We start from the raw sequence: 10,957 nt of genomic DNA on the forward strand, positions 1-10,957 counted from the left end.
AGCAGCTCTCTGCATGGCGTCAAAGTGATTTGACGCACATCAAACATAACACTTAAAATGAACGGAATTCTCCTTTAAGCACAGTAAGAGTTGAGGTTGATCAGGCATTACATAAGTTTGACTCGGTTCCACACATAAATATTGTGAAAATAGCTGATCTACAAGCTCACAACTGCAACGAGGCGTTGTGAGCAAGTAGATTGGCTATTCTCAAAATGTTTGCCGCTTTGTGTGTTTTATATAATTGTACTGTAACTCATACAAGACTCTAGCTGTATTACATGCTTGTTTGGACTGTCAGCAGTTCTCAGATATAATTTAAAGGTAGAGTAAGTGATATTTTTGTTACCTTTGTTAAAAGGTTAAAGCTCCTCCTACTGAACTAACACTATATAATATAGAGTGCTAAATATCTATATTATGATAGTAATGATATAGAGTCTATATGATTACTATCAGAATATATTAGTTATTTAACACTTACTTTAACAAAGGAATATCACTTACCCTACCTTTAACACATACATTCATTATGTACAAGTGCTTCATTCTGGGAAGCATGGCATCTCCATTCTCCACAGTGCCTAATCGGTACAAAAAAAGATTTTCCTCAATTTAGCGGGTTTTGTTTGCTACTACTCCTAAAAATGTTGTCCAAAACTCATGCAAATCGGTATACATTATCTCATTAGTCATGTGAAGAAGTGGGGCCTGGCAGCATACAATTGCGTTGAGTGTGAGCTCTATTCTTATGAACAAAAGACAGATTTTTACCGCTGGTATCTAATCTTTTCATTGTGTGTTGTCCTGCTGGTTTACTTTAGTTCTGTTAGAATCATTTCCTGTCATTTATTTGTTTGCAGCTAATCTTGGTTGAAAACAAAACACAGATAAATTAATATAATTATTTGAATGCAACTGTAACATAGTGTCTTGTCCCTTCATTCTACAGGCTGCCAACCTTACTGTTCAGGTCAAGGACTCGACTCCATGCATCCACCATTTAAGTACAGGGTATATAAAGAAGCAACTCTATACTGTCCACGCAGGTTGTAAGTAGAATGTCCTAAACAACAGAATAAGTCATATTCCTGTGAGGTTTTACATGCTGTCCATCACTAATATAATTGTATCCATCTCCAGTGTGATAATAACAACTTACGGCGAGAGATGCGTGAATCCATGGTCAATCTTGGAAATGTTTCTCATACATCATTTTAGAACAGGTAAGCTTGTGGAGAGCATATCTCTGCCAGGCTGGGTTGCCTAGCCAGGGCTGTGTAAGTCGGGGTGCAGCCGTCAGGATGAGAAGAAGCTGGGGCAATAGTATTTCTGTGACATAGGCCTACAGTGAAACACATTTTTGGTGCTCCCATGGCCACAAACGTGAACAACAGCATGCAAACTCCATTTCCCCCCTCAGCAAATGTCCTGACGGCTGAACCCCACGACTGACACAGACCTGGGTAGGCGAGCAGGCCTGGTGGAGATCTGTGCTCAAATATGTTCTAATATTTGGATAATATCACCAACCAAAGTAATTTCTAATATGGTTAGATTGCATTGAAAAATTCCTTCCTTGACATGAAAAGGTTTGAGAACCACTGTTATAGACAAAAAAAAGCTTATTAATTCTGGGAATAATACATTCATTTATTTGTCTGCTAATGTTTTAAGTCGGAAAAAAACTAAATGCATTAAAAACAGATAAATCATTTCATATTCGATTGTTTTTATGCAACTATTGTGTCTTGTCCCTTCATTCCACAGGTCATCCCGCTTTTCAATACACTGACTGCAAATGTCCAGATCAAGGAATCGCCTCTATGGACTTAAGTCTCATTAAGGATTATAAGATAAATGTAGCGTCTCTATCATGTCCAGGCAGGGAGATCATGTAAGTAGAATGTTCTAAGCCTCAGTCATATTCCTGTGAGGTGACATTCATTTTACATGCTGTCCATCATTAATATTATTTTATCCATCTCCAGTGTGACAACAACTGACGGCGAGAGAAGATGTGTGAATCCAGAGTCAACATTGGGAAAGTCTATTTATCAATTCAAAACAACAGGTAAGACTAGAAAAGGTTGCTTAGTGGATTTAATGATAGTCAATCACAGTGTAAAATGTTTGTATACTGGTAGACTACGTGAGTCGCAACCGGCCCAGATCGTCAGGAGAGAGAGCTGAAAAGGTTTATATTTTGAAGTGGAAGAGTGTACAGTAGAGCTGCAGCAGGGCTCCCAGTCCCAGGTGATGGTAAGGAGGGGTAAAGAAAATGACCAGTATGTAATACGTCCTGTGCACAATGGTGCCCGATTGAAACAAGACATCACTGGAAACACCATTCTTAAAAGAATGGACGAAATGTTCCCACACTCTGAAGTTGCGAGTGGAACCACGTTTTTCAAAGTTAAAACTTGTATTTATTATTTGAGGACTGGCATTGTTTCTCAATCAAAAAGGATGTCCTAGCCTACTGTCCCAATTACAACGACAGTGTTTCTGAGTTTTCTGCAAGAAAAGCCAGGAAGAAAATGTTAACATTCGTAATTCTGCCGGGTAGCATCTGGATTCATGTCAATAATAGCGTGTGCTTAATTGAGTGTGGGGATTACTGCTTTTTTGTAGTCAGTTCTGGGACACGTTTCATTGTGTGTTGTTCTGCTGGTTTACTTTAGATCTGGGGAGAATGATTTGCTGTCATTTATTAGTCTGCTAATTTTAGTAAAGAATTATAATAAAAACAGATAAAGGTTTTAATATTAATTATTTTAATGCAACTCACTAAGTCTTGTCCCTTCATTCCACAGATATACCTATCTGTAAATGTTCAGATCAAAAATCAAAAATCAACTCCATGCAGCCAAGGCTCATTATAAAAGACGAGATATATGAAGTGAATCTATTCTGTCCATACAGGGAGATCATGTAAGTAACGTTCTAAACAGCAGCTTAACCCATGAAGACCGGGAACACATCTGTGTAACTACTTAAACCATTATTTTATACTTTGGCTATTCAAAAATAGCAGATAATCAAGCTCATAGCGCGGCACCAAGTGCCGCGTTATGAGCTTGTATATCAAATCTTTGCTTCTGGGGGGTCCCTGGAACTAAATATTCTGAGATGGTGGCCAAATACATATCATTTTGGGGGTCCTTGACACAACATTTGAGAACCACAGATATTATAGCAACATACGTTTTAAAAAAAAAATGTTGTAGAATCCACAGAAGCAAAGATTTTAGTTAAAATGTTCAATTTAAAAGAATTAATATAAAACTTGCGTGTCTAAACGGCCAATCAGACCGATTTTGAGACTTTGAAGTGGATTATCTTTTCTCATGAAGCTCTGATAAAGTATCCCTTCTATGACTTTTCCTAAATATTTGATTCGATTCTCTGTTCCCCCCCCCCCCATCTGATTTTCTAAATATGAAATGTGAGGTGCCATTCATTTTGCACGTTGTCCATCACTAATATTATTTTATCCATCTCCAGTGTGGAAACAGCTAAGGTAAAGAAATGCGTGGATCCAGAGTCAAACTTGGGAAAGTTTATCATTCTCAAAAGAGCAGGTAAACATAAAAAAGGCTGTTCAGTGGAGCGCATATCAGTGCCAGGCTGAGTTGCCTAGCCAGGGTTGTGTACGTAATGGGGTGTAGATGTCAGGATACGAGGAAGCTGGGGCAACAGCATTTCTATGACATACAGTACAACATTCTGCATTTGTTGTGCCCCCATGGCCACAAACATGAACAGTTGCACCATCTGTCGAACAAACTCCATTTCCACCCCGCAACAACTTATTGTGTCCTGACGGCTGCAGCCCACGACTGACACAACCCTGGGTAGGGCAAGCAGGCCTGGTGGAGATCTGCGCTCTGAGGAGCACACTTTTCTAGTAGAACATCAAGTTGCTTAAACGTTTTCTAATAGTTTATTAATACCAACTATAGTAATTTCGAACATGGTTAGATTGTTTGAAAAAGAATGAATTTTACAACCATTTTTTTCCTCTCTAATCTTTTCATTGTATCTTGTTCTGAAGGTTTAGTTCTGGGGAGAATATTGTAATGTTATTTATTTGTCTGCTAATAATGTCAGTATAGGAAAAAAAACTCAGCTAAAGCATTTCATATTTAATTATTTTAATGCAACTGTGCGTTTCAACTAAGTGTCCCTTCTGTTGTGCCTTCATTCCACAGGTCAACATGGTAATTGCACATGTTCAGATCAAGGAATCGACTCCATGCACCCGAGTCTCATCATAAACTACGAGATATATGAAGCAACTCAATTCTGTCCAGGCAGGGAGATCATGTAAGTAGAATATTCTAAAAAGCAGCATACGTCATATTCCTGTGAGGTTTCACATTCATTTTACACACTTTTCATCACTATTATTATTTTATCCATCTCCAGTGTGACAGCAACTAACGCCACAATAACATGCGTAAATCCAGAGTCAAATTTGGGAAAGTTCATCTATGATATCAGAAGAACAGGTAAGACTAGTAAAGGCCAGGGCTGTGTAAGTCGTGGGGCGCAGCTGTCAGGATAAGGAAGCTGAGGCAATAGCATGTGTTTGTGTTTGTGTTGTGTGTGTGTGTGTGTGTGTGTGTGTGTGTGTGTGTGTGTGTGTGTGTGTGTGTGTGTGTGTGTGTGTGTGTGTGTGTGTGTGTGTGTGTGTGTGTGTGTCAAATCTGAGGCACTGCTGGACCGATCAGGGTTGTGTCAGTCCCAACTCCCAAGGTTGGACTGACAGCCCTGGGTAGGCGAGCAGGCCTGGTGGAGATATGCACTCTGAGGATCGCACATTTTTTGTTGAACATCAAGTTGCTTAAACATTTCCTAATATTTCGATAGTAGTAGTAGTAATTTCTGTTTAGATTGCATTGAAAATGATAATCTTTTCCTTGTGTGTTGTTCTGCTGGTTTTGCTGGGAGGAAAGACAGATAATGGTTTTAATATTTAATTAATTTAATGCAACTGTGCATGCAGCTAAGTGTCTTGTCCAATCATTCCACAGGTCAGCGTGATCGCTGCACATGTCCAGATCAAGGAATCGACAACATGGACTTAAGTCTCATCAAGCATTACAAGATAAATGAAGCGTCTCAATTGTGTCCAAGCAGGGAGATTGTGTATGTTCTAAACAGCAGCATAAGTCATATTCCTGTGAGGTGCCATTCATTTTACACACTGTCCATCACTAATATTATTTTATCCATCTCCAGTGGGACTACAGCTAACGGCACAAGAATATGCGTAAATCCAGAGTCAAACTTGGGAAATGAGATCTATCAATTTGATAGAACAGGTAAGGCTAGAAAAGGCCGCTTGAAGGAGCACATATCTACGGCAGACTTTCAAACTTTTCATTTTGTGTTGTTCTGCTGGTTTGCTTTAGTTCTGGGGAGAATAATTTGCTGTCATTTATTTGTCTGCTAATGTTAGTTTAAAAAAATAAATGAATAAAGGCTTTAATATGTAATTATTTGAATGCACCTGTTCATGCAACATAGTGTCTTGTCCCTTCATTCCACAGGTACACCCATCTGCAAATGTTCAGGTCAAGGAATCAACTCCATGCATCCGAGTCTCATTAAGAATTACCAGATATATGAAGTGAATCTATTCTGTAAACGCAGGGAGATCATGTAAGTAGAATGTTCTAAACCAAAGCCTAAATGTTGTTTCACATTGATTGGTGAAGCAACAGGGAGCCGGCGTTTGATTCCAGCGGGAGGTTTAGATCCGCAGGTTTAGGAAAGCCTGCGTTACTCCAGTCTACAAAGCTACAGTCTACCTTCACAATTTTACAATATAGCCATTTAGTAGACGCTCCTAATCCTGTGTGATTTACAGTAAACAAGGGAAACATGAGGTAATACATCAAATGCATAAAACTAGTCATCTAGGATCATAGGGAAACCAAGAACCTATTTTTTAAAGAGAATAATATATATTTTTTAAATCAATAATCTCTACTGTATTGAAACTATACACACAAGGATGACAGGTCTACAAATGAACCTGGCACCTGTCTACATAACATGCTATCTAAATGACATTTTAGCCTTTGCATAAGCCTGCAAGGTCGTCAAGGCTAGGGCAAGTGCTACGGGCTGAGGTGTAATCTGAAGACATGAGTCTTCAGATTACTTTCTCAATGGAAGCCAGCAACATGAAGATACAAAGCAATGTTATAACGTTTGTAGCTGCTACAAAATCTACAATCCTGTGAGCTGGCTTCAACTACAGCTCTTGTCTCTCTCAGACTATTAGTGCGTGGAGTAGGGGGGGAAACTAATTATTTTCGTCAGCCAGTTCCATGTTTTATTTTATTCTATATTGTTCTGACGTCAAAAAGCATGTCGATCTACACTTCAACAGCGACTCTGTGACAGATATACTGAGTCACTTTGTAGCTTTGTAATTGTATCTTTTGTAGCTGCCAGTGAGAATGCAACGTATGTCATATTCCTGAGAGGTGCCATTCATTTTACATGCTGTCATTGCTGTCCATCACTAATATTATTTTATCCATCTCCAGTGTGACAACAACTACCGGCACAGAGGAATGTGTGAATCCTGAGTCAGACTTGGCAAATTATATCTATCAATTAAATATCCCAACAGGTAAAGACAGATAATGGTTTTAATATTTAATTCATTTAATGCAACTGTGCATGCAGCTAAGTGTCTTGTCCAATTATTCCACAGGTCAACGTGGTAACTGCATATGTCCAGATCAAGGAATCAACGACATGGAATTAAGTCTCATCAAGTATTACAAGATAAATGAAGCGTCTCAATTGTGTCCAAGCAGGGAGATCGTGTAGTAAGTAGAATGTTCTAAACAGCAGCATAAGTCATATTCCTGTGAGGTGTCATTCCTTTTACATGCTGTCCATCACTAATATTATTTTATCCATCTCCAGTGTGAAAACAACAAGCGGCACAAGAATATGCATAAATCCAGAGTCAATCTTGGGAAATGATATCTATCAATTTGATAGAACAAGTAAGGCTAGAAAAGGCTGCTTGAAGGAGCACATATCTACGGCAGACTTTAAAACTTTTCATTTTGTTGTTCTGCTGGTTTACTTTAGTTCTGGGGAGAATAATTTGCTGTCATTTATTTGTCTGCTAATGCTAGTTTAAAAAAAAAAGAATAAAATAAAGGCTTTATTATGTAATTATTTGAATGCACCTATTCATACAACATAGTGTCTTGTCCCTTCATTCCACAGGTACACCCATCTGCAAATGTTCAGGTCAAGGAATCAACTCCATGCATCCAAGTCTCATTAAGAATTACAAGATACATGAAGTGAATCTATTCTGTAAACACAGGGAGATCATGTAAGTAGAATGTTCTAAACCAAAGCCTAAAGGTTGTTTCAGACGGGGAGCGGCTGACACGCCTATGTACTTAATTTTCAATGAGAGGCGGGCGATTATTTGGGAGAAGTGAAAGGCGGTGAGGCGAGCAGGAGCGGTCCCGTGAAATTCATAGATTGGTGAAGCAACAGGGAGCCAGCGTTGGATTCCAGCCCCTCTAGACCTTGGAAAGCCTGCGTTACTCCAGTCTACAAAGCTACAGTCTACATTAATTTCACAATTTACAATATAGCCATTTAGTAGACACTCTTAATCCAGAGTGACAGTAAACAAGGGAAGCATGAGGTAATACATCAAATGCATAGAACTAGTCATATAGGATCATAGGTAAACCAAGAACCTATTTTCTAAAGAGAATAATATATATATTTTTAAATCAATAATCTCTACTGTATTATACACACAAGGATGACAGGTCTACAAATGAACCTGGCACCTGTCTACATAACATGCTATCTAAATGACATTTTAGCCTTTGCATAATCCTGCAAGGTCGTCAAGGCTAGGGCAAGTGCTACGGGCTGAGGTGTAATCTGAAGACATGAGTCTTCAGATTACTTTCTCAATGGAAGCCAGCAACATGAAGATACAAAGCAATGCCCAACGTTTGTAGCTGCTACAAAATCTACAATCCTGTGAGCTGGCTTCAACTACAGCTCTTGTCTCTCTCAGACTATTAGTGCGTGGAGTAGGGGGGGAAACTAATTATTTTCGTCAGCCAGTTCCATGTTTTATTTTATTCTATATTGTTCTGACGTCAAAAAGCATGTCGATCTACACTTCAACAGCGACTCTGTGACAGATATACTGTGTCACTTTGTAGCTTTGTAATTGTATCTTTTGTAGCTGCCAGTGAGAATGCAACGTATGTCATATTCCTGAGAGGTGCCATTCATTTTACATGCTGTCATTGCTGTCCATCACTAATATTATTTTATCCATCTCCAGTGTGACAACAACTACCGGCACAGAGGAATGTGTGAATCCAGAGTCAGACTTGGCAAATTATATCTATCAATTAGATATCCCAACAGGTAAGACTATAAAAGGCTGCTCGGTAGTGTCTCATAATCCACCTATACTGTATACTGTTGACTTTTCATTATTGTAATGGATTCATATATAGAGGTGGAGAAGCCTCTCTGCAGTAAAGCTCCACTGTTTACTTGCCCATGTTCCTCAGATTGACATTATTCTCATGATCATTCTCATGATCTCATGATCAACATTTTAATCTCTGATTGCATCATCAGAACAATTGTCTTCTTGATGATGTCATTTCCAGCTTCAGTAACACTGTCACTACTAATACTATTATTCATAAATCAAGAAGAACTGCCAATGACATCAGAACTGATTTTAACCTCTCCTCTCATTGTTATTGTGTTTCTCCAAAGCTGGACATGGAGTAGGAGTTGGAGTAGGAGTTGGAGTTTCAGTGTTTGTGCTGATTTTGATTTGCTGCGTTAATGTTTGCTGCAGGTTAGTGTGTGTGTGTGTGTGTGTGTGTGTGTGTGTGTGTGTGTGTGTGTGTGTGTGTGTGTGTGTGTGTGTGTGTGTGTGTGTGTGTGTCTGCACATGTGGTCTTTTCCACAGTTCTGCGCATATTGTACACAATGCATCAGTCAAAAAATATACCACATAGTTTATCAATCTTGATTAAATTCACGCCTACAAGATTAAAACTTTATAATCAATATTAGCTACTTTCCACACAGCAGCTAGTTCTGTCAGATTTCTGTCAATCTTTCAAGTGTGACACACACCTGTTAAGTGCATCTGCTGCACCGCCACATGCGTCAAGCGTTGAGCAAATTTCTTTGGACATTAACCCATTAAAACCGGGAAAGCATCTGTGTCATTATACAGTATACTTTGGCTATTCAAAAATAGCAGATATACATGAGCTTGTAGATCTGCTATTTTTGTATATACAAATATATATACACATATCATTTTTTTAGAGCGAAAATGTTTCACTTAAATCTTTGCTTCTGGGGGTCCCTGAACCAAATATATTTGAGACGGGGGTCCGCAGCCAAATACATATAATTTTGAGGGTCATTGACATGAAAAGGTTTGAGAACCTATGTTACTATATATTATAGCAACATACGTTTTGCATAAAACTATTAGAATTTAAAAGACGTTTGTAGAATCGGCCTCACGTCTTAATGGGTTGAATGATGTGAATAATAAGGTATGTCTTTTGATTTGACAGGAAGAAAAAGAAAAATTCTTCCACCTCAGTGTGTGAGTCTGAGGTCCACTACGCCACAGTCCAGCACCTCCCTCCCTACACTCCTCACCCTCCTCCAGAACAGATCATGCTGCTCCCCCCTCCCTACACTCCTCAACCTCCTCCAGAACAGATCATGCTGCTCCCCCCTCCCTACACTCCTCAACCTCCTCCAGAGCAGATCATACTGCACCCCCCTCCCTACACTCCTCACCCTCCTCCAGAGCAGATCATGCTGCACCCCCCTCCCTACACTCCTCAACCTCCTCCAGAACAGATCATGCTTTACTCCACGTTGAACGTCACGTCCCATCAGCCTGGTCTGGACCACCCTGTATAGGTACCGTGTCTAGAGGTCACATGGTCTTTGATTTACACTTGAAACCATCACCCACGAAACCCACTAGGAATCCGAGTTCACCATAAAAACCTGTGTCTTTCAGTGTGTCAGTTCTCACACAGTGTGAGAAAAGAGAAGAGAACATTACAATCTTCTGACTCAACAGTGATACAACCTCTCTTCTCTTCTCTTCTGAGATACAGAAACGTAGATACCTTATTGGCCACTTCAGGAGTGGAAGCTGAGCCTTCTAATGCGTTTATGTCAATAGACCATATGCACACGAGGGCCATTTTGCTATTAAGTTAATGAAATGCCACCCCGTTACTTCAATGAAAAATGCCAAAATGGCCGCTGTGTGAATATAGTCAATTGAAGCAGACGGCCTCTCCACTATTAAATCATCACAACTCCCTGAAATTTCAACCGATTTTCAAGCGGCTAAGTTTGTAACAAATGCCAGACATGGAGTTATGGATCCAGTATAGGCCTCTACTTGGTTACATCTAAAATGCATAATTTCATACCAAAATACTTGGATTAGAAACTACTTAGTATCTAATCCAAGTAACAGTAATAGTCTCAATCCATTCTGTCAATCCAGTCACTGAATTAGACAATATACAGGAAATATGCTGATATGCCACATTGCAGAATTCTATTTTCTGTCTATATCCATCATCCTCATCATGCTATTCAGGTCAGAACACATCTACTGTATGGACGTGTTTAGTTTAGTGTTTAAATAGTAATTACCCCCCCCCCCTCCATTATTTGTACATTTAGTGTTATTATTGCTTTGACTCTCACCCCCCCCCCCCCCATTGTTTGTACATATAGTATTATTATTTTTTCTGCTTTTTTTGTTTTTGTTTGTACATAGTGTTATTTTTTTCCTGTATTTTTGAATCGATATTTGAACTGTTGATGCCACTATATATGACTATGAATTGAATACCAA

At 39.1% G+C, this 10,957-nt stretch overlaps 1 protein-coding gene across 1 annotated transcript; it reads left to right on the forward strand.

Annotated features, from left to right (window-relative positions):
• The first annotated feature begins 3,465 nt into the window (after positions 1 to 3,465).
• LOC311038184 (uncharacterized protein) lies at positions 3,466 to 10,692 on the forward strand. The gene is made up of 12 exons (XM_084047569.1): positions 3,466 to 3,584; positions 4,215 to 4,329; positions 4,432 to 4,514; positions 5,040 to 5,154; positions 5,248 to 5,330; positions 6,737 to 6,851; positions 6,955 to 7,037; positions 7,267 to 7,378; positions 8,366 to 8,451; positions 8,815 to 8,899; positions 9,639 to 9,696; positions 9,838 to 10,692. Exons 2-12 carry the CDS (start codon positions 4,259 to 4,261, stop codon positions 9,994 to 9,996), a joined length of 1,050 nt encoding a protein of 349 aa, XP_083903695.1. The 5' UTR covers positions 3,466 to 3,584; positions 4,215 to 4,258; the 3' UTR covers positions 9,997 to 10,692.
• The last annotated feature ends 265 nt before the right edge of the window (positions 10,693 to 10,957 follow it).

The sequence above is a fragment of the Gymnoscopelus microlampas genome (assembly GCF_963454915.1).
Source record: "Gymnoscopelus microlampas genome assembly, chromosome: 21".
Lineage (NCBI taxonomy): Eukaryota > Metazoa > Chordata > Actinopteri > Myctophiformes > Myctophidae > Gymnoscopelus > Gymnoscopelus microlampas.

Coding starts and splice junctions, on each gene's coding strand:
- LOC311038184 (XM_084047569.1), top strand. CDS start 4,259: ATGCACCCGAGTCTCATCATAAACTACGAGATATATGAAGCAACTCAA. Junction 4,330..4,431: donor TGTCCAGGCAGGGAGATCAT/GTAAGTAGAATA, acceptor ATCCATCTCCAG/TGTGACAGCAACTAACGCCA. Junction 5,155..5,247: donor TGTCCAAGCAGGGAGATTGT/GTATGTTCTAAA, acceptor ATCCATCTCCAG/TGGGACTACAGCTAACGGCA.